The sequence below is a fragment of the Coregonus lavaretus genome, assembly GCF_964263955.1.
Source record: "Coregonus lavaretus genome assembly, contig: HAP1_SCAFFOLD_583, whole genome shotgun sequence".
Taxonomy (NCBI): Eukaryota; Metazoa; Chordata; class Actinopteri; order Salmoniformes; family Salmonidae; genus Coregonus; species Coregonus lavaretus.
In genome coordinates, this window is record NW_028159341.1 from 213,759 (window position 1) to 237,912 (window position 24,154).

General features: G+C 45.9%; 1 protein-coding gene and 1 long non-coding RNA gene across 3 annotated transcripts; both read left to right on the forward strand.

The window, feature by feature from the left end:
• Window positions 1-8,278: 8,278 nt before the first annotated feature.
• Window positions 8,279-13,365, forward strand: LOC311122993 (serine/threonine-protein phosphatase 6 regulatory ankyrin repeat subunit A-like; the record flags this gene model as incomplete). Its single annotated transcript, XM_084197289.1, has 10 exons — window positions 8,279-8,456; window positions 8,949-9,036; window positions 9,259-9,376; window positions 9,678-9,897; window positions 10,321-10,492; window positions 10,696-10,841; window positions 10,967-11,049; window positions 11,144-11,226; window positions 11,352-11,443; window positions 11,649-13,365. 10 exons carry the CDS (start codon window positions 8,279-8,281, stop codon window positions 11,939-11,941), a joined length of 1,473 nt encoding a protein of 490 aa, XP_084053415.1. The 3' UTR covers window positions 11,942-13,365.
• A 550-nt stretch (window positions 13,366-13,915) lies between these two features.
• On the forward strand, window positions 13,916-24,107 carry LOC311122986. 2 transcript variants are annotated; one of them, XR_014612530.1, is made up of 3 exons: window positions 13,916-13,975; window positions 16,274-16,356; window positions 23,999-24,107. It is a non-coding gene; the product is annotated as an uncharacterized lncRNA (long non-coding RNA). The 2 variants fall into 2 exon arrangements; XR_014612531.1 differs by lacking the exon at window positions 23,999-24,107 and adding an exon at window positions 16,908-16,965.
• Window positions 24,108-24,154: the final 47 nt, after the last annotated feature.

Genomic DNA, 24,154 nt, shown 5'->3' on the forward strand with positions numbered 1-24,154 from the left:
GTGGAGGACACGGACTGGCCAATGTCGAGGGTACAGTATGGATATGGTAATCCCCCCATCATAGTCCCTGGGATCCTATTAGGACAGGAGCACCAATGGGAAAGCAGGCCAGTGTCTGATCAGCAAACCAGCACTGGGCCTACAGGTTGGATTTGACGGTTATGACAGATAGACAGGTAGACAGATAGACAGATAGACAGGTAGACAGATAGACAGATAGACAGGTAGACAGGTAGACAGATAGACAGATAGACAGGTAGACAGGTAGACAGATAGACAGATAGACAGATAGACAGATAGATAGACAGATAGACAGATAGACAGATAGACAGGTAGACAGATAGACAGATAGATAGACAGATAGACAGGTAGACAGATAGACAGATAGATAGACAGATAGACAGATAGACAGATAGACAGATAGATAGACAGATAGACAGATAGACAGATAGACAGGTAGACAGGTAGACAGATAGACAGATAGATAGACAGATAGACAGATAGACAGGTAGACAGATAGACAGATAGATAGACAGATAGACAGATAGACAGATAGATAGACAGATAGACAGATAGACAGGTAGACAGGTAGACAGGTAGACAGATAGACAGATAGACAGGTAGACAGATAGACAGATAGACAGGTAGACCGGTAGACAGGGGGGCAGGGCAACACAATGCCACAGATGTCTAAAGTTTTGAGGGAGCGTGCAATTGGCATGCTGACTGCAGGAATGTCCACCAGAGCTGTTGCCAGATAATTGAATGTTTATTTATCTACCATAAGCTGCCTCTAAAACGTCTAGAGAATTTGGCAGTACGTCCAACCGGCCTCATAACCGCAGACCACATGTAACCACGCCAGCCCAGGACATCCATGCTGAGGAGAGTATTTCTGTCTGTAATAAAGCCCTTCTGTAGGGAAAAACTCATTCCCATGGCTGCACCCCATGTTCAGTATAGGTTAGAATAGGAGAGAGAGTGATGGCTTAACATAGGAAGTGGGTAATGTTTGGGAAAGACAAATCAAGAAACCTTGTCAGATATGTTTAGAATTAGTCATTTTATTGATCTACAACATGAAACGTATTTGGGGGGGGGGGGGTGACAGAAACGTTATACAGTTTTAGCTAAGAGAGTTTATTAGGATGGACAGCATAGCATTCATAAGTAAGGCCCTGTGTTTTGGACAATCATGTCACAAGACCTGGATTTGAACCTTTATTTAAAGCTTTTTCATCAAACTGTCCCCTTTTCTTTTCATGTCAGATGGTCCAGCTCCATCCTCAGACAACTGCTTTATTTTCTGGTGTAATTCACATCTCTGGATAAGGTTTCAAATAAAGGTTAAAATCTAGGTAATGTGACATAATAGCCCAAAACACATGGGGTAATCTGTTAATAGCAGCTGGATCGATGTTATTCAGATATGAAGGTTACTTCATTGGCTTACTGGAGCTTACAAAATAGCAGTCATTGTTACAAAATAGAAAATTCTACGACAAAAAAACTATTTCAATTCTGCATCACTTCATAAGGGAAAGGAGGGACTGTACCACATTGCAAACTTGAATTAATAATTACATTCTATATATACGTAAAATAATTGTTTAAGTCTAATACTTTCTTTACCACCGCACAACAAGACATTTGGGAAGGAAACATAATGTAATATTTACAATACCATCACTCAAATGTATAGTGACATTTAGTGAGTGAAATAAATGCAGAACTACAGGCCTCAAACATCACAAACAAACCATCACAAAGAAACCAATACAATTTGAACAATCCTAGCCTATACAAGATTAGGTTACAATTACAGAAGTTCATAGGTTCCTTTCACTCCGCCCCCCTCTCGTCAGTTCTTCCCCCTCCCATGTTGGCCTTGTGCCCCCTCCCCCCCACCTCCACTCCCATCCTCTGGGTGCGTCAGCTGGTGCAGGAAGTCATCCAGAACCCTCTGGGCCGTCAGATAGGACACATCAACAACAGCACCCTGCTTACTTTCAGCTGCTCTCCCTGCCTCTGCCACGCCCCCCTTGACAGAAGGCACAAGGTAACCCTCCCCCCCTGCACCTCCTGCACCCCCTGCACCCAACTCCACCAGAGGGTAGGGGTTGGGAGGGGTGTCAGTGTGAAGTTGGTAGTTGGAAGGCCGAGGCTGTCTTGCCGCTTGGCTGGCAGCTATCTTCTTATAGATAGCCATACTGATGTCAGCGACGGAGAAAGGGGGACTCATCGGGCGAGAATCCTCATTTCCTGTCTGACCTATCACCCCAAACCCCTCCTTCTCCTGCTTGCAGGGCATAAAAGCAGTGACCTTTTGTGGACCCGCCTCAAACTCCCTCAGTCCTACGCCTGGCCAATCAGACGGCTTCTGCTCCAGTTTTGGAGTGAATGATTCGATGTCGCCCGTAGATTGGCCGGTTTTCAAGGCGTTCTTCAGAAACTGCTTGACAGCGTCTCCAGAGTCAAAGTGCTTTTCTAGGTGCTCCTTGATCAGACAGGGAACCTGGAGGGCAGCACAGACATCCTCTCAGTTCATACAGTACAACAGACATAGAGAAACCAGTAGAGGAGTTACAAGAAATGATCATGTAGTCTGCAATGAGCTGAACACGAGTTGAGGAGATTATGGATACAGTATTTTAATGTAAGGCCACTATCAACTTTACAAATCATCATATTGTCTTTCCACCACTCTTTCTGTTGCCAGTACATGAACAAAGCTAGTGTGGGTTTTAGTTCATATATTGCTCAGTAGATGGTGCTGTGCTCACATTGATGTTCTCCAGAGAGGCGACGGTGGCGTTGGCCTGCTCCAGCTCTGTGCTGAGATGGGTGATACGCTGCACCATTTATTTCCTCTCAGAGCTAAGGCTCTCGGTCTGCAGGGATAGAGCAGAGGACATGACTCAACATATTCAGTACAGTTTGTTCTAGAGATGGTATAGCAGTAGTACTAATTGTGCTCTCAGTCTTTAAGGACAGAACAGAGCAGAGGACATACAGTGCCTTGCAAAAGTATTCATCCTCCTTGGCGTTTTTCCTTTTTTGTTGCATTACAACCTGTAATTTAAATGGATTTTTATTTGGATTTCATGTAATGGACAAAATAGTCCAAATTGGTGAAGTAAAAACAATTCTAAATAACTTCTTTCAAAAAATTCAAAAAAATAAATAACGTAAAAGTGGTGCGCGCATATGTATTCACCCCCTTTGCTATGAAGCCCCTAAATAAGATCTGGTGCAACCAATTACCTTCAGAAGTCACATAATTAGTTAAATAAAGTCCACCTGTGTGCAATCTAAGTGTCACATGATCTCAGTATATAGTCTGCAACACCACTAAGCAAGGGGCACCACCAAGCAAGCGGCACCATGAAGACCAAGGAGCTCTCCAAACAGGTCAGGGACAAATTTGTGGAGAAGTACAGATCAGGGTTGGGTTATAAAAAAAATATCAGAAACTTTGAACATCCCACGGAGCACCATTAAATCCATTATTAAAAAAATGGAAAGAATATGGCACTACAATAAACCTGCCAAGATAGGGCCGCCCACCAAAACTCACAGACCAGACAAGGAGGGCATTAATCAGAGAGGCTACAAAGAGACCAAAGATAACCCTGAAGGAGCTGCAAAGCTCCACAGCGGAGATTGGAGTATCTGTCCATAGGACCACTTTAAGCCGTACACTCCACAGAGCTGGGCTTTACGGAAGAGTGGCCAGAAAAAAGCCATTGCTTAATGAAAAAAATAAGCAAACACGTTTGGTGTTCACCAAAAGGCATGTGGGAGACTCCCCAAACATATGGAAGAAGGTACTCTGGTCAGATGAGACTAAATTTGAGCTATGTCTGGAGCAAACCCAACACCTCACATCACCCCGAGAACACCATCCCCACAGTGAAGCATGTGGTGGCAGCATCATGCTGTGGGGATGTTTTTCATTGGCAGGGACTGGGAAACTGGTCAGAATTGAAGGAATGATGGATGGCGCTTAATACAGGGAAATTCTTGAGGGAAACCTGTTTCAGTCTTCCAGAGATTTGAGACTGGGACAGAGTTTCACCTTCCAGCAGGACAATGACCCTAAGCATACTGCTAAAGCAACACTCGAGTGGTTTCGAACACTTTGGAATGGCCTAGTCAAAGCCCAGACCTCAATCCAATTGAGAATCTGTGGTATGACTTAAAGATTGCTGTACACCAGCGGAACCCATCCAACTTGAAGGAGCTGGAGCAGTTTTGCCTTGAAGAATGGGCAAAATCCCAGTGGCTAGATGTGCCAAGCTTATAGAGACATACCCCAAGAGACTTGCAGCTGTAATTGCTGCAAAAGGTGGCTCTACAAAGTATTGACTTTGGGGGGGGTGAATAGTCATGCACGCACAAGTTTTCAGTTTTTTTGTCTTATTTCTTGTTTGTTTCAGAAGAACAAATATTTTGCATCTTCAAAGTGGTAGGCATGTTGTGTAAATCAAATGATACAAACCCCCCCCCAAAAAATCCATTTTAATTCCAGGTTGTAAGGCAACAAAATAGGAAAAATGCCAAGGGGGGTGAATACTTTTGCAAGCTACTGTAAGTCAACACAACACTGTGTGTTGTAGAGGTGACGGAGCGGGAGAAGGATATTCAGAGCAGTGTATGTTTCTATGCCTGGGTGGGAATATGAGTTTGTATAGTGGCAGGAGTCTTTCTCGACCATATGACCTGACCTGGACAGACTAGTTATAGACCAGGGCCCACAGTGTTACCTGGCCAGGGCCCACAGTGTTACCTAGATAAGATATCCTCAGTCTCTCTCTGTCTCTCTCTCTCTCTGTCTCTCTCTCTCTGTCTCTTTCTGTCTCTCAGTCTCTCTCTATCTCTCAGTCTCTCTCTGTCTCTCTGTCTCTCTGTCTCTCTGTCTCTCTCTCTCTCTGTCTCTCTTTCTCTCTCAGTCTCTCTCTCTCTGTCTGTCTCTCTCTCTCTCTGTCTGTCTCTCTCTCTGTCTCTCAGTCGCTGTCTCTTTCTGTCTCTCTCTCAGTCTCTCTCTCTGTCTTTGTCTTTGTCTCTCAGTCTGTCATGTTTGACCAGATTCTTACCGCTGAGTGCAGTTTCTCCCCCAGCAGGCTGTTGGTGTGCTGGGTACCTGTGTATGTGTCCTGGAGCCTGCAGCAGAGAGAGACACAGCATCATAAGCAAGGGTCTGGCTATGAATTCTGGGCCCATGTTGTATGCCCGTCCTCCTATAGCTCCTCCACTGCCAGCCTCCACTGCCGTCATCATATTATCATGAGCCCTGACCTCTTGAACTTCTCCTTCATGTGGCTTAGCTCCTCCCTGGCCCTGGCTAGCTCCGCCTCCAGGCTCTCAATGCAGACCACTGTTTGCATCAGGTTCTGGTGCAGCTCAGCATTTTCATCCTGCAGTGCCCTATTTACACACAGGAGGATCATGGGAGATGGAGTTTTATTAAAGAAATGCAGTCACATTTCCTAAGGTGGCCATTTTAGCACATTAGATGCAGCTCAGGTCAGCTTCTAGAGATTTCACATAGCTAAGTAATCCAGACTGAACGCTGTGCGTTGTACCATTGTTACACAAATTTTTCATACAGCTTATCTAAACATGTTCTTCATCCATCTTTACTGATAGAGGTGATGAGAGAGCTCTGTAAGTCAATAGTGGAATCGATATCCAGTGACATTTCACAATAAAAAGGATGTTCTTTAAAGTGCATCGATAAACAAGAGGAGAGGATGAGGAGGAGAAGGAAAAAAATCCCACTCACTGGAGTTGGCCTATGTCACCCGTCAAGGCCTATGGAGAGAGACAGCACAAGAGAAGAGAAGATTAGAGATAACTGTCAATGATTTTCTAGTGTAATAGCTTTTAATACAGTTATATTAGCTGTATTAGTCATGTTATTATCAATGTACAGTGCAGTTTCTTCACTTTCTAATAAAGTTTCATAAACTGAATTGAATGTTTTTTGGACAGAGATGAAAAGGGTAGAGAGAATGATAGGGACATAACAGGGCCAAAGGGATTGATTATTGAACTTTAGTTGATACGCTCCAGGAAAGCTATTGATTGTGTGTCAGATATGGGTCAGTGAGGTTAATAAAGCCAGAGCCGCAGCAGGGTTACTCAGGCCCTCTCTGTGCTAGCTGGCACTCTGGCCCTCTCGGGTTGGGTAGCGTGTTGTTCCCAATGCAACACAATGCCTATAAAGGTTACTCGTTACCTAACATGGTTCAGTGTGGACAAGCGTCACAGACAGAGGATGACGCTTGAGTTCTCCTTATATAACTGCTGCTTTGTGGTTTAGGACATCAACTGACACTCCCTGTGTGGTTTGAATCACTTTGAGAACATTAAAGAACTTTGGGACAAATCCTACTTGGGGATCATAATGACATCAATGCATGATTTACCTAACTCTACTGTTAGGACCTACTATCTATAGTATGTATTTCGACCCTTTGACTCCATCGGCATACAGATGTAGGATCTTAATTTGATAACACTTTTGTTGCTGAGAATTTTCCTGCAAAGCAGGAAATACAAACTTGTATTGTATTTAAGTTTTTAAAAGGCTTCTAAAGTTTGTAATTCCCACTTAGAAATTTCAGACGAAAAATGTATTAACCCCTACAAAAATGTCCATTAATTATAATCTAGGTAGGACGCAATCCAGGAGTGAGCCGCGCCGGAGATGCCCAGCTCGGAGAGGGTGGAGAGGAGGATCTGATGGTTCACAGTATCAAAGGCAGCAGACGGGTCTAGAAGGACAAGAGCAGAGGAGAGAGAGTTAGCTTTAGCAGTGCGGAGAGCCTCCGTGACACAGAGAAGAGCAGTCTCAGTTGAATGACCAGTCCTGAAACCTGACTGGTTTGGATCAAGAAGGTCATTCTGAGAGAGATAGCAAGAGAGTTGGCTAAAGACGGCACGCTCAATAGTTTTGGAAAGAAAAGAAAGAAGGGATACTGGTCTGTAGTTGTTGACATCAGTGGGATCGAGTGTTGGTTTTTTGAGAAGGGGAGCAACTCTCGCTCTCTTGAAGACGGAAGGGACATAGCCAGCGGTCAAGGATGGGGGGGAGGATTCAGCAGTGAGGAGAATGTGGCAAAGAGCTTCCTAGGGTTAGAGGCAGATGCTTGGAATTTAGAGTGGTAGAAAGTGGCCTTAGCAGCAGAAACAGATGAAGAAAATGTAGAGAGGAGGGAGTGAAAAGATGCCAGGTCGGCAGGGAGTTTAGTTTTCTTCCATTTCCGCTCAGCTGCCCGGAGCTCTGTTTTGTGAGCTCGCAATGAGTCATCAAGCCACGGAGCTGGAGGGGAGGACCGAGCCGGCCGGGAGGATAGGGGACACAGAGAGTCAAAGGATGCAGAAAGGGAGGAGAGGAGGGTTGAGGAGGCAGAATCAGGAGATTGGAGGGAGAAGGATTGAGCAGAGGGAAGAGATGATAGGATGGAAGAGGAGAGAGTAGTGGGAGAGAGAGAGCGAAGGTTGCGGCGGCGCGTTACCATCTGTGTAGGGGCAGAGTGAGTAGTGTTGGAGGAGAGCGAGAGAGAAAAGGACACAAAGTAGTGGTCGGAGACATGGAGGGGAGTTGCAGTGAGATTAGTAGAAGAGCAGCATCTAGTAAAGATGAGGTCAAGCGTATTGCCTGCCTTGTGAGTAGGGGGGGACGGTGAGAGGGTGAGGTCAAAAGAGGAGAGGAGTGGAAAGAAGGAGGCAGAGAGAAATGAGTCAAATGTAGACGTAGGGAGGTTGAAATCCCCCAGAACTGTGAGGGGTGAGCCATCCTCAGGAAAGGAGCTCATCAAGGCGTCAAGCTCATTGATGAACTCTCCAAGGGAACCTGGAGGGCGATAGATGACAAGGATATTAAGCTTAAATGGGCTAGTGACTGTGACAGCATGGAATTCAAATGAGGAGATAGACAGATGGGTTAGGGGAAAAATTGAGAATGTCCACTTGGGAGAGATGAGGATTCCTGTGCCACCACCCCTCTGACCGGATGCTCTCGGGGTATGCGAGAACACATGGTCAGACGAGGAGAGAGCAGTAGGAGTAGCAGTGTTTTCAGTGGTAATCCATGTTTCCATCAGGCATACCACTGGTCTACTATAGGACATTGATTATATTAGGCATACCACTGGTCTACTATAGGACATTGATTATATTAGGAGTGTATATCTGTTCAGGCATACCACTGGACTTTGCTTCAGACTGTGTGTTTGTTTCCATTCAGGCGTACCACGGCCACCACCATGCTATGGAGGTCCTGGTTCAGTCTCTGCTGGATCTAGACGTGAGGAACAGCCAGGGGCGCACCCCTCTGGACCTGGCTGCCTTTAAAGGCCATGTGGAGTGTGTTGACGTCCTCATCAACCAGGGAGCCTCCATCCTGGTTAAAGACTTCACCCTGAAGAGGACCCCCATCCACGCTGCAGGTATGCATAGGATATCACGTAAGGCCTAGAGATTCTGTAATTCAAAAGTTTTCCTGACCAAGATGGAGATTTGTTTGGTCATGTTGCTACGACGCCAATGTCCACTCTAGGGATGTTTATATAGTATAGTGTGAAATGCCCACTACACACTGATCTAAGGACATTTTTTGTCATGTTCCCCACTAATGGTTGAGGATCTGGGGAGGGTAAGCTGATCCTAGATCAGTGCACAGGGGGACTTCTATCCAGAGCCAGGTACACAGCTAGCAGGTGACAGGCTTCGAGGGCCTCAGCCCCAAAATGATTTATTATCTGCTGTGTTAACATCATGAGGATGTCATCTACCAATACCACTGTTCTAGAAATCTGTCTGTTCATGTGAAGGTAATAGTCGTCCAGCAATCAGCTCATATCCTCTCTGTTTAGCCTCCTCTAGCTACCAACGGTCAATCATCTCACATTCTTCTATCCTCTGTATTTATCCTCCTCTAGCTACCAACGGTCATTCAGAGTGTTTGCGTTTGCTGATTGGAAATGCTGACCTCCAGAGTCCAGTGGACGTTCAAGACGGGAATGGACAGTAAGTCAATTGGGTTTTGGATACAATTCCTGAAATAAAGAGATTTTGACACTAGGTATACGTCCCAAATGGCACCCTATGCCCTACTTGGTGCACTACTTTAAACCAGAACCCTATGGGCTCAGGTCAAAGGTAGTGTACCATATAGGGAATAGGTTGCCATTTGGGACTCAGCCTGGTTATTACCAGTTTGTAATATGACCTTGTTGTCTTGTGTATCAGAACCCCTCTGATGCTGTCGGTGCTGAGCGGACACACAGACTGTGTGGACTCACTGCTCAACAAGGGAGCCAGCGTAGAAGCCAAAGACAAGTGGGGCAGAACTGCGCTACACAGAGGGGTGAGGAGGAGAGCTGGCTGTATACGCTCACACACAGAAAGAGACGGGGAGGCTTGTTCTGATCTAGGGATGGGGCCATTGAACTACTAGGGATGGCTTTGGGGTGGGATCTAGCATGGAATATAAGTTATGCCCAAATATACATATTATCTTCAGAAAAGTAGTTGTCCATGGGTAGTGGTGTATTCATCCCTGTAGGGACCTGCCTCCAGACATCATTTTAAATAATTGATGATTCATTATTATATCATTGATTATTAGTTATTCAAATCCATTCTTGTCTCCCCGCCCTTCCTCCCAGGCGGTGACGGGTCATGAGGAGTGTTTGGAGGCCCTGCTGCAGCACAGCGCCAGCTTCCTGGTTCGGGACTGTAAGGGGCGGACCCCTGTCCACCTGGCGGCGGCATCCGGACACATCGGGGTGCTGGGGGGGCTCCTACACGCCGCCCAGTCAGTGGAGACCCTCCCCGTCATCACAGACAACCAGGGCTACACGCCACTACACTGGGCCTGCTACAACGGTACGTACTGAACTAACGGAACACTAGATATTTTCTGATTTTCTCTCTTCAGCACTGTAAACATGTCCCTGAATTAGGTAGGCCATACAACGGTACGTACTGACTAACTGGACTGTAGCTCTGTTCTCTCCTCCATGAAGTGTACACTCATTCACTCCCTCTTGTGGCTTGAAAAGCATTCGATTGGTGTGGACGGAGCCATGTGGGGGAATGAACAAGACTACAACAGAATTAAGGGTTATGACTCTCAGTGGAGGACCTTACACTGAAACAGGACTTTGTCAGGGATTGTCAGATTTTTAGCTTTCTCGGAGAGTATTGTTGTGGTCTGCAGCGACGTCATCTTTTTCCTGTATGTAATGTTTCCTGCTGGAGCAACCTATTACTTTTAATTATAAATTAAATGAATCAATCTTCCACTAGGCCATGACACGTGTGTAGAGGTGCTACTGGAACAGGAGGTTTTCCACAAGACCGAGGGCAACTCCTTCAGCCCCCTCCACTGTGCTGTGATCAATGACAACGAGGGGGCTGCAGAGATGCTGATTGACACTCTGGGGCCGGCCATTGTCAACGCCACTGACACCAAGAACCGGTAACTACAGCACATGACAAAGTCCTTTTCTTCTGGAGAATAATGTTGTTAAAATGACCTCTGGGGTTGGATGAGGGATTGTAGATTACTTTTAATGCATCTATTAGTGATTTTATATTTCTATGGTATAAACAGGGTTAATTGAACAAACTTGTTTATAACAGTCCTACACGATATCGGTGAAATACGTTTCCTCTCTCCAGGACCCCCCTGCATGCGGCGGCCTTCACGGACCACGTGGAGTGTCTTCAGCTGCTGCTAGGCCACAACGCCCAGGTCAACTCCCCCGACGCCTCCGGGAAGACCTCCCTCATGATGGCTGCTGAGAACGGACAAACCAACGCCGTCGGTATGCAGCCCCCTCTCCTCCACTTTGCCTCGCCAGCCGGCTTAAGTTCAACCTGTCTGTTTTATATTTTAATAAGTCGCTTAATTTCCTCATTGAGTTTCTTTATGTTTCTCTGTCTGTGTCAGAGCTGTTGGTGAGCAGTGCCAAAGCAGAACTCACCCTGCAGGATGCAGTCAAGAACACTGCTCTTCATCTGGCCTGCAGTAAGGTGAGCATTCCCACATCAAGATGACGTTCATCTGAACAGTTGGCTCTCTCTGGTTTAAATTTTGGTCTGACATGTTTGACTCTGGTTTTTAAAGGGGCATGAAACCAGTGCCTTGTTGATATTGGAGAAGATTACAGACAGGAACCTCATCAACTCGACTAACGCAGCCTTACAGACGTACGTATGGTTCAGCTGTATTAATTGGGCCCTGGTCAGAAGAAGTGCACTATATAGGGAATAGTCTGGCATTTGGGAGGTATCCTCATTTTCTGCTGTCTAATCTGACGGTACTTTCTCCTCAGGCCGTTACACGTTGCAGCCAGAAATGGTCTGACGGTGGTGGTGCAGGAGCTACTAGCGAAGGGTGCTAGCGTGCTCGCAGTCGATGAGAATGGTAAGATCCATTACGCTAACACTGTTTTCTTCTGTACTTCTCTTCTCAATGTGTCCACAAATGTTTCTCTCTAATCCACTGCTTGGTTATTGTCTTAACTTTGTATCTCCTAGCCTGGTGTTATTTCATGTTTTTCAACAAAAGCGTTGTAGTAAACGGTGTTGCTCCTGAAGTGACCCTCTGCTGTTCTGTTTGAACCCCTCAGGTTACACGCCTGCCTTGGCCTGCGCCCCCAACAAAGACGTGGCGGACTGCCTGGCGCTGATCCTGGCCACCATGATGCCCGTGTCCCCCTGCAACCCGGCGCCCAGCCTGTCCTTCAGTGCCATTAACCACTACACCACCAGCCCCTCCAAGAGTGTGACCTTCGACAGCCTGCCCGTGCTGCGCAGCGAGCACAGCTCCTACTGCAGCTTCAACAACATCGGCCACCGCGACCACGATGGAGGCTTCTACAAGGATGAGGACCTCAACGACTCAGACTCAGAGACGTACTGAGGGTGGTGGTGGTCGCTGCCCAGGAGGGGAGCCAAGGGCAGGCGGATGGACAGTGAAGTGGGGCAGAGGCCACAAACAAATACACACATACACACCGTGTCTTAAATCACCACAGCCAGCTTTGGGAGGGCACGAGCCGAGACAGTCCGCACAGGAGCCTTAAGAGTCCCGCAGATGGAGAGAAAGAAATGGAGGGAGGGAGGGAGAGGGGGAGGCACAACAGGCTGGCTGGCCACACTCATCCTCTCGTACCACCAGGTGTCCTTCCAGCAGATACTGGACTTCAGAGGAACTGCTGCTGCTATACCCCACCTTTACCTTTACCCACAAAGGTCCTAAACGGTAGAAACTGTCCAGCCAACAGACAGACGGACACCTTATGACGGCAATAACCTGTAGTCCTAAGAGATAGTAGCACTTCACTGAGTGAAAAACAGACATGGACCAAAAGATGTGGAAGAAGCCTTTTCAAAACCTGTTTTGACAGTAGAAATGGGATTGAGCGTTTTGGGCTGAGAAAAAACATAAGGAGTGATGTTTCATTTAAGTTTTATGAGAGTGATGGTCATGTTTATCCGCACACTAAGACAGTCAACGTACCTAGCCTCTTGTCTGTAATCCATGTGGAAGGAGGGGAAATCATTTATTTTTTCTGAACAAACATTTTATTAAAATCATTCATGTCTTAAGCTCCTGACCCTCTGTGGGAACCAAAAAATCGTAGTATTTGCTCTCATTAGTAATTTCAAATAAAGTCCATCCCCAATGGCACCCTATTCCCTTTATAGTACACTACTTTTGACCTGGGCCCATAGGGTTCTGGTCAAAAGTAGTGTACTCTATAAAGAATAGGGTGCCATTTAGGATGTAGATTTTGCATACTGGTATGTGAGCAACAGGACTTTTTACATTTGCGTTATTAAACCTACCTAAAATATTTTAGAAAGTAAATGATTCATTCATGTATTCTTTCTTGTGATATTTATGTCATCATCATTTTGTGCCTTCTTTAGTTACTGAGTGGAGGTTAGGAGAGTAGGGGCAGCTGTATGAGCGAAAGCAATGATGCACACTAAGTATTACAACGTTTGTGAAAAGCACTGATACTATTCCGAGGCATACGAGGCGGAAAACATGCCTCCCTTGGAGAGGAGAAACACTGGAAACCAATGGTAGGACAGCAGCATTTAGATTTTCTTCTGTATTATTTGTCTTGGTCTTATAATCAATGTATTTTGACAGGTTTTGCTTGCTTTAACTTCTTCAAAAAAATGAAACCACTCAATCCTTTTATGTGATGGCTTGTTCAAACCGCCGTTTTTTTGTCTCTTTTTGAAAATCATTTTAACTGGAAATATGTACAATACATATGCTATGTTAGTCAAATCAGGAACAGGAGGTTCACAGGTTTTTCGTGTCCTTTTTTTTCTTTAAAAGGAGGAAACTAGCATGTACATATGAAATAGTGACTGAATTCGAAACTCCCATGAATTCTTTCAGTATCTGAAGATTGCTGTATATTTTATGAGTAATAAAATAAAGAAATGAGTTATGTTATTTAATAATGAACTATGGGTTATCTGTTTTATGTGACAACCGCAGTATCAATTTCTAGGTGTCAGGCAGTGACAGTGGTGCCAATCCCAAAAGAAAGGCTACAACGAGGAACAAGAAGTCTATTGGCAAAGTGATGAAAAAATGCATTTACTTTGGCCTAACGGTGTGGGTTATGTATTTTATTTGTTCATGGCGTCCTCAACATTACAGTTTTAAGGGCAACAATAGCCTACATTTGTTTCCAACTCGCAGGATTTCCATACGTGAGCTTTCAACAGCACAGAGCGTTGCATCAGCACGACATCGGAAGTGCGTCAAATCTTTACAGCATTGTTACGTCATCACTGATAAACGTCGAAACGGATCAGAAACCGCTGGAGCGGTTCAGTCTGATCCTCGCTAGTGCTGGAGGAATGCGTTCATTTTGGCAAGGAAATGTGCTGATTTTGCAAGGAGATGGAGAATAAAGAGTGCAAGGTAGGCATGTTATTTTTTTTTTTAAATCTTCAATTATAGTAATTACTGTGGATTAAATATTGTTTAACAAATGAAATAATGTGCTATTCATGCTGTAATATCAAACTAGAAAGCCTATGGCCGGGGAGTCATGAGAGTTGGCTAAAGGTACAGTAGAATCTGCTGTGGGTCAAAGGTTATGGCATCACCTTCATAAATACGTCCTAAATGGCACCCTATTCCCTATGTAGGCTAGTGCACTACTTTTGACCAAGAGCCATAGAAGGGTTGGCTGACGTCACGAAAATGGCTGGAAGTCGTGTATCTTGTTATGATTCTGAACCTCAGCTAACAACAAGCTGCCATGTGGGGAATCGTAGCTCTGTGGCATGTTTCAGCTCATTGTATGGTGTTATTGATACCATGTCTTGTTTTGAGGTGTTTTGACTGATATCATGTCTATGCAATGGCTAAAATTCGCTACCTAGCTAACCAACAACAACTGTAACAATGTATTTGAGACGAGTTCATTGTTCAAATGTATTTATGGTTGCAATAAACATTTAGAGACTAAATATAGTTTACATGTTGTCAACAGTCTAAGCAAACCCTGTCTATTTTGCCCCATAGTTGCATGCCAGTTTTGTTGCTAAACAACCAACCCCTCTATAGAGTCCCACAGTGGAGGTGTCATAATACCCATAAAACCTAGCGGTCAAACAGGGAAATGGTTCCAATCGTTTTTCCACCATTCATTTTTCCCATAGGCGATTTTAGAAACACATAAAATAAGGGCTGTATTTCGTGTAGGCTTACCCTGGCGTGACGTTTTTGTAACCATGTAAATCTCTCTCGGACAAGGTGACTTTTATCAGTATATTCGGCTCCATTTACTCTCAGATTCGAAAATGCTAATTAGCATCAAAGTAGACATCATGCAAAACTACAAATCCCTGCAAGCTCCTGCACGTCATCTCTAGCTGACACCTTTGCTAACAGGTATTGTGTCAATTTAAAACTTGCACTAGACAGTTCACAGAATTGTCAATTTAAAGAAATGCAGCCAATTTATTCATATACTACATTTAGCTAACATTAGATAGTTAATCCAGAGATTCTTACCTTTGCCTCGATCAGCATGATCATCATGGCATTTGTAGTTCTTTATGATAGCCACATTAGCAGCTAATAAGCATTACATTTTTGGGAGGTAAATACAAGAGAATATATTGATAAGTCACCTTGTCCTAGAGAGATTTACACGGTTATCAAAACGTCACACCAGGGTAAGCCTACACGAAACACAGACCTTATTTTAAGTGTTTCTAAAATCCCCAATGGGAAAAATGAATGGTGGAAAAACTCAATTGGTAGAGCATGGCGCTTGTAATGCCAGGGTAGTGGGTTCGATCCCCGGGACCACCCATACGTAAAAATGTATGCACGCATGACTGTAAGTGGCTTTGGATAAAAGCGTCTGCTAAATGGCATATTATTATTATTATTATTATTATTATTAAAACGATTGGAACCATTTCCCTGTTTGACCACTAGGTTTTATGGGTATTATGACTCATACTGTGGGACTCTATAGGGCTCCAGCCAAAATAAGTGCACTATATTGGAAATAGGGTGCTATTTCGGACACAAGCATAGATATGATACATTATGATGTGACCATAGAAATAGAATCACTAGAAAGGATAGAGCCTCTGACCATGGCAATTTGACTGGTAAACTGAACTGTACACCTGATATGATGTTCTGGTGATTCTATTTCTATGAATATGATGCATTATGATGTGACAATGAGAGTTGGGTTAATGGTGCTCTCAAGGCAACCGGGAACTCGAAGAAAAAAAACTAGGTCAAATCATGACGTCTGTGATCTTCAGGTCGGAAAGTCGGAGCTCTAGAAAGATGCCAGAGTTTCCGACTTGGAATTCCTTTTTACATTTTGTGGTGGTAATTTTACCCCCTTTTCCTCCCCAATTTTTCGTGATATCCAATTGGTAGTTACGATCTTGTTACGATCTTGTCTCATCGCTGCAACTCCCCAGCGGGCTCGGGAGAGGCGAAGGTCGAGTCAGGCGTCCTCCAAAACATGACCCGCCAAGCCGCGCTGCTTCCGACTTGGAATTCCGAGTTGGATGACTGTTCAAAAAGATTTTTCCCAGTCGGAGCTTGTTTTTTTTTCCCGATTTCCCAGTTGTCTTGAACGCACTGAAGTCGGAAGTCAGAGATTTCCCAGTTGTTTTGAACACGGCAAAAGGCGACACAGTAGGTGACATCTAAACATGACTTTGTGCTGTCTTTCAGAGGTCAGAGGTCAGTGGGAATGACCTCACCCTCATAGACCTGGATGACCCCATCAATGGTGCTGATGTTATGAAGGAAGTCAGGTAAGTGATTTACACTAATGACACATTTGTGACTGGTTACAGGATCACCAAGGCCTAAAGATACAGATTCAGTAGTAGGTCAAAGGTCACCGCCTATGGAGAGGTAGGCCCAGAGCTATGTATTTATAGAGTTGGGACATTGAGATATAAACTCAGCAAAAAAAGAAACGTCCTCTCACTGTCAACTGCGTTTATTTTCAGCAAACTTAACGTGTAAATATTTGTATGAACATAACAAGATTCAACAACTGAGACATAAACTGAACAAGTTCCACAGACATGTGACTAACAGAACAAAGGGGGGGTCAAAATCAAAAGTTACAGTATTTGGTGTGGCCACCAGCTGCAATAAGTACTGCAGTGCATCTACTCCTCATGGACTGCACCAGATTTGCCAGTTCTTGCTGTGAGATGTTACCCCACTCTTCCACCAAGGCACCTGCAAGTTCCCAGACATTTCTTGGGGGAATGGCCCTAGCCCTCACCCTCCAATCCAACAGATACAGGCTCTTCGCTGACCATGGCAGAACACTGACATTCCTGTCTTGCAGGAAATCACGCACAGAACGAGCAGTATGGCTGGTGGCATTGTCATGCTGGAGGGTCATGTCAGGATGAGCCTGCAGGAAGGGTACCACATGAGGGAGGAGGATGTCTTCCCTGTAACGCACAGCGTTGAGATTTCCTGCAATGACAACAAGCTCAGTCCGATGATGCTGTGACACACCGCCCCAGACCATGATGGACCCTCCACCTCCAAATCGATCCCGCTCCAGAGTACAGGCCTCGGTGTAACGCTCATTCCTTTGACGATAAACGCGAATCCGACCATCACCCCTGGTGAGACAAAACCGCGACTCATCAGTGAAGAGCACTTTTTGCCAGTCCTGTCTGGTCCAGCGACGGTGGGTTTGTGCCCATAGGCGACGTTGTTGCCAGTGATGTCTGGTGAGGACTTGCCTTACAACAGGCCTACAAGCCCTCAGTCCAGCCTCTCTCAGCCCATTGCGGACAGTCTGAGCACTGATGGAGGGATTGTGCATTCCTGGTGTAACTCGGGCAGTTGTTGTTGCCATCCTGTACCTGTCCCGCAGGTTTGATGTTCGGATGTGCCGATCCTGTGCAGGTGTTGTTACACGTGGTCTGCCACTGCGAGGACGATCAGCTGTCCATCCTGTCTCCCTGTAGCGCTTTCTTAGGCATCTCACAGTACGGACATTGCAATTTATTGCCCTGGCCTCATCTGCGTGAACATGCCTTAGGCATGCTGCAAGGAGGCATGAGGACTGCAGATGTGGCCAGGGCAATAAATTGCAATGTCCGTACTGTGAGACGCCTAAGACAGCGCTACAGGGAGACATGACGGTGGCAGACCACGTACGGGCATCTTCGCAGTGGCAGACCCTGGGCATCTTTCTTTTGGTGTTTTTCAGAGTCAGTAGAAAGGCCTCTTTAGTGTCCTAAGTTTTCATAACTACCGTCTGTAAGCTGTTTGTGTCTTAATGACCGTTCCACAGGTGCATGTTCATTAATTGTTTATGGTTCATTGAACAACATTTTACATTTTAGTCATTTAGCAGACGCTCTTATCCAGAGCGACTTACAGTTAGTGAGTGCATACATTTTCATACTGGCCCCCCGTGGGAAACGAACCCACAACCCTGGCGTTGCAAGCGCCTTGCTCTACCAACTGAGCTACAGGGGACTAGCATGGGAAACAGTGTTTAAACCCTTTACAATGAAAGATCTGTGAAGTTATTTGGATTTTTAGGAATTATCTTTGAAAGATCCTGAAAAAGGGACGTTTCTTTTTTTGCTGAGTTTATGTATACATTACATGACACAGTAGATATCCATATGACAGCTGGCTCCCCATGGGCAATATTGACATTTTAAACAATGCTATGTAACTGAACATCTATAATTAGAATGTACTTATAATGAAAGGATAAATGAAAGGCTCCAAGGCGCTAACATGGAGTCCTTTTAAAAGTTGGCAGAATTCTCTAAATATTTGGCTCTGGATAGGCCGAGTCATCTCAAGAGTATTGGAGCCTATTCTATATATCTATTCTAATTCTAGAATGATTCATTCTAATTCTATGATTCTAATTCTATAATGGGAACACATCCTCACACTCACATTATAGCAGTGACCTAAGAGAGATTCCTTTTTCTCTATCTAGATCCCATAAAGATCACAGAGAGGCTGAGAGACTGACCAAGTTGGATGAGGCTGTTCTAGAGACAGATACCCCAACTCAGTCACAGGAGGTTGAAGGAGAGAGTGAGTTGGACGAGGCTGTTGCCATCCCATCTCAGTCGCAGGAGGTTGAAGGAGAGAGTGAGTTGGACGAGGCTGTTGCCATCCCATCTCAGTCGCAGGAGGTTGAAGGAGAGAGTGAGTTGGACGAGGCTGTTGCCATCCCATCTCAGTCGCAGGAGGTTGAAGGAGAGATTGAGTTGGACGAGGCTGTTGCCATCCCATCTCAGTCGCAGGAGGTTGAAGGAGAGATTGAGTTGGACGAGGCTGTTGCCATCCCATCTCAGTCGCAGGAGGTTGAAGAAGAGAGTGAGATGGACGAGGCTGTTGCCATCCCATCTCAGTCGCAGGAGGTTGAAGGAGAGATTGAGATGGACGAGGCTGTTGCCATCCCATCTCAGTCGCAGGAGGTTGAAGAAGAGAGTGAGATGGACGAGGCTGTTGCCATCCCATCTCAGTCGCAGGAGGTTGAAGGAGAGATTGAGATGGACGAGGCTGTTGCCATCCCATCTCAGTCGCAGGAGGTTGAAGGAGAGATTGAGATGGACGAGGCTGTTGCCATCCCATCTCAGTCGCAGGAGGTCGAAGGAGAGAGTGAGATTGACGAGGCTGTTGCCATCCCATCTCAGTCACAGGAGGTATGATGTATTTTTCTATTACATGTATGAAATTTCATTTAGATATTTTGTGTTTTAATGACGCGAAATTGAATTCCAGCCTAACTCTGCTTTCTGTTGTCGCCATCAGGCTGCAGTGGTGACCTTCACTACCGTGACCCACAAGGATGCAACCTCCCAGACCAGCCTCACCCTCAGCAGGGGAAAGAGAAGCTACCCAGACCTACACACCTTTGTGCAGGACATGAAGGACGAGTAAGTTGCTCTTTGGCTTCCCCATGCATCCCCTAGATATGTTCCCTGTCTCAATTGCATACTCCTCGTGTCCTCTCTTCTCGCCTCCTCAAAACCCATTGGATGAGAAAGCCAGAGGTCCCGCCCTTCTGACCTTCTCATCCAATGGGTTTTGAGAAGGAGGTGAGGAGATTGAGAGTCTCCTATAGTCTCGGGCAAATACAAAGGACTCAACGGACCAAATAACCAATCAGGGATGTCTGGGTGTGGCCTAGTTCCATAGAGGTCCATCCATAACGTAATCTAAGATAATAGAGGTAATTTCCATCCATAACGTAATCTAAGATAATAGAGGTAATGTCCATTCATAACGTAGTCTAAGAGAATAGAGGTAATGTAATTCATTGTGTACTTGCATTTATTTACTTTTCAGCCATTGGAATCTGCTGAGTGAGAATATGCGTGCCGGGGTGAGTTATAGTCACCTCTAAAGTAGTTAATGTTGGTAAAATGGACCAAACATTCATTTGTGGAAATCCTGCAGGACCTTTAATCCTGAACCACTGCTTTAATTGACAAGTTTGAGTAAATGGTTCTAAGTTTTATATCAGTGCAGCCCCTTTAACAAACTAACTCTGTATGGTCTTTTAACATTGCAGATGAGCAGACATGAGTTTAGTGCCAAGTGCATGGATATTGTAGCATGGGTGATGGAGTCTACATCCACTGTGGTTGTTCCCGCCCTTGACCTCACCATGCAGATAGAGCTCTCTGATTGGCCAAGCTCTTCTGGATCAGGAAGTAATGAGGCAGGAGAGGTGACCTCTCTTGGCCGCAGCGTCAGATTCAGCTGTAGTGGAGGACCCAGCAAGTGCACCAGCGCCAGAACCGCCTGCAGCACACGCACTCCCACGCCTTTCCCCTCCTCTCACAGGTACCTAGCCCTATCCCCTCCTCTCACAGGTACCTACCCCTATCCCCTCCTCTCACAGGTACCTAGCCCTATCCACTCCTCTCACAGGTACCTAGCCCTATCCCCTCCTCTCACAGGTACCTAGCCCTATCCCCTCCTCTCACAGGTACCTAGCCCTATCCACTCCTCTCACAGGTACCTAGCCCAATCCACTCCTCTCACAGGTACCTACCCCTATCCCCTCCTCTCACAGGTACCTAGCCCTATCCACTCCTCTCACAGGTACCTAGCCCAATTCCCTCCTCTCACAGGTACCTAGCCCTATCCACTGCTCTCACAGGTACCTAGCCCTATCCACTCCTCTCACAGGTACCTAGCCCTATCCACTCCTCTCACAGGTACCTAGCCCTATCCACTCCTCTCACAGGTACCTAGCCCTATCCATGCCTCTCACAGGTACCTAGCCCTATCCCCTCCTCTCACAGGTACCTACCCCTATCCACGCCTCTCACAGATACCTAGCCCTATCCACTCCTCTCACAGGTACCTAGCCCTATCCACTCCTCTCACAGGTACCTAGCCCTATCCACTCCTCTCACAGGTACCTAGCTCTATCCACTCCTCTCACAGGTACCTAGCCCTATCCACTCCTCTCACAGGTACCTAGCCCTATCCACTCCTCTCACAGGTACCTAGCCCTATCCACTCCTCTCACAGGTACCTAGCCCTATCCATGCCTCTCACAGGTACCTAGCTCTATCCCCTCCTCTTTTTGCAGGTCTTTCCTGTTATAGGTACAAATATCTATTCCAGATCCACTTAGTGAGAAATACTACTTAGATACTACACAACCACTCTAAAAAGTTTACTCTAAATGTTAATGTTTGGTCTGAGTGTGGTTTGAGATGGTTCACAATGCTTCCTTTGAATAACAATAACAAGGTTGAGTTTGTGTCCCAAAGTCTTGGATCATATTTTTTATTTTGTTACCATGTACTATTCATTTCTGTTGTGCATTCTGCAGGTCCATGACCTCTTTGCTGAGTGAGAACGAAGAGCGATATGTCTCCTCACTTGAGGGTAGCGATAGAGAGATGAGACACAGACTACACTCAGCACCACTGAGATCTGTGTTTGGAATCTCTGAGGACTCTGTCTTCGACATGGTCCAGAGCGGCCAGTCGCAGAGTGACATCGTACTGCCGCCGAAACGAAGTAGACAGGAGAAATACAGACTTAGCGAAATATCAACGGACGGCAAGTTAATGATGGGTATTGTCGAGTTGGTTATAAACCTTCTCACCTCCAGATTGGCTGAGCTAATGCGAAGTGTCAGTCAGGGAACTCTAGATCCGCTGACTGGAAGTATCTCAGCAAGTCAACAGTTTGTCCAAGAGATGCTAAGCATGGCGACTTCTAAGATGTATTCCCATGCCATAGAGCATATTGCGCTCGGCCACAAGTCTCCCCTTGAGTTAGAGAGGGAGCTTGAGGCCATCTTGGGTCCTCTGGCTGGACAGGTCATAGTCATCATCATAGATAGCATCATCAAGGCTAAAGCCAACGGAGGAAATGAGGGGAGAGCGACCAGCCCCTTGACCTATTTTCTAACTGCCATTTCGGCAGAAATACAAAGCCTAGTGGTTCACAGATCGGCTAGCAGACCATCCACCAGACTGTCCAACAACGACCCACTGCTGAACATTTCCAAGTCGAAGGTCTTAAGATCAGTTCTGCTCAAAATGGCAGAGCTCTTTGGCCAAGGTCAAAGTGAAACCTGTCTAGTTCCACTAGTCCAGAGTCAGTCCAACAACTCCATTTGCGACTGGACTGTGAATGCAGGCACCATTCATCCAAGTACATTTCTGTCTGACAACAGAATGACAGAAGTGTCATCCGATGTTGTGGATCTTGTACTTGAGGTTTTTTGGACAACAGGATTTTTGGATAACAGGAACCCGTCAAGGCCACAGAGTGCCTGCTCCCACAACTCAGCTAGTGGAGCAATAGATAAGAGAGCTCTTGCTGGGGACTTGGTCAGACAGGTGTCTGTCAAACTCAGCCCGTTTGTCTCTGAGAGTCAACTCTCCACCATGTCCATGACAGATCTGTCATCATCGTGTTCTGACTCCACCTTGAAGCAGTTGTGTTCTCGCTCTGTTGTTGCTCTGGCAACTGCCTGTCAAGCAATCAAAACAGAGCTCGAGAACCAGAGACCTACCAACCTGGCAGCCAGAGACCTACTATCGTCTCTGGTAGAGACCATTGAGGACATGGATATCTCTGACATCCTCCAGGGCCCGTCGGCCATTTTGGAGGAGGCTGCTGTGATAAAGCACCCAGAGATGTCCACCTCGACAATATACAGATCTCTGCTTCTCGACTCATCTCTCGCCTCCTCTAAGATGGTCACTGAGAGCATTATCTTCAACAACCCATGCCCATCAGAGGAGAATGTGAGTATTCAGAAGGAGCGCCCTGCTGATAAAGTTGACATCCTCCTTGGTCAGCCAGTGGAGGAGTATATTGTCAAAGCTGAGCAATGCATCACTCAGGTCATTCAGGATGCAGCTGTGACATATACTGCTGCGCTGGATAAAACCGACACTTGTGGGAAACTGTCGGAAATCCTATCTGTCCATGTTTCCTCAGAGAATATTGAGGAGGCATCCTCTGATCTCTTTGGTGGAATTATTTCCGACCTGCATGAGGTATATGAGGTCAATAAGGCCTCCAAGCGTACGAAACCAGGTCGCAAAATATTCTGGGTGGAAGTGAGTTCAGGTTCCCAGAAGATTTACACCAAAACCCTGGACAAACTAAGGAAGCTGTTCACCTCCAACCATCTCACTGAGGGAAAATATATTCCTGTGCAAATTGAGCTCTCTGCAACTGGACTACTTGTAACTGAGGCCACTGTGGAGGTATCTCCTGTAACTGAGGCCACTGTGGAGGAATCTCCTGTACAGAAGACAGACAGTAAGACCCCTTCTAAGTCCTCAGCCCACCAGCTCACCCTCGACACCTGCACTAAAGGGGTAATCAAACAGGTGATCTCGGTGCTGAGGGTGGACACATCAAAGGAAGACTGCTCCGCTTCCGTTGGGGAGAGCAAGACAAATTCATCCTTCGACTTCAACCAGAAGTTGGACTCGATAATTTCGAAATTGGAGGACCTCACCATTTTGAGTGATGTGACGTCAGCCGAGATCCCCACACTCATGCGATCTCTTAGTGCAGCCAGCAGAACCTCTAACATTTCCATCCAGAGCTTTTACAGTACTGAGTTCCGAGCTAAGGCCAAACACATTGTGAGTGAGACCATTCTCAGAGCTGCTAGCAAAGCCAACCATTCTTTGCTACAGGGCATGCCTAGCACCACCTTCTCACACCATGTGGTTTCTACAGCCGAAGATATAGTAAATATTATCATGCAAGACCTTGAAAGTGTATCCCAGTACACTGTGGACGACGCAGACTCCTTCCCACTAGGAGAGAAAAAGCTGGAGTCCCAGCTCAAACCCAGAGTTGTCTTTGACAACTTATTGGATGCTGCTCAAACCATGTACCACAGAGTAAAGGATAGACTGAACATCTTTTTCTCTTTTCCACCAGTGTCAGTCACCACAGCCAAAGATGTGCTGGACTCCACCCCTGTGGAGACACTCAGACGCATTAAGTCCCCTGACACTGCTCTTGTTGAGGACAGGAGCCGCCATCCGTCTGTGAGAAGTGAGAAGCCTTTGTCAAAAGTCTGTTTGGCTAAAAGGT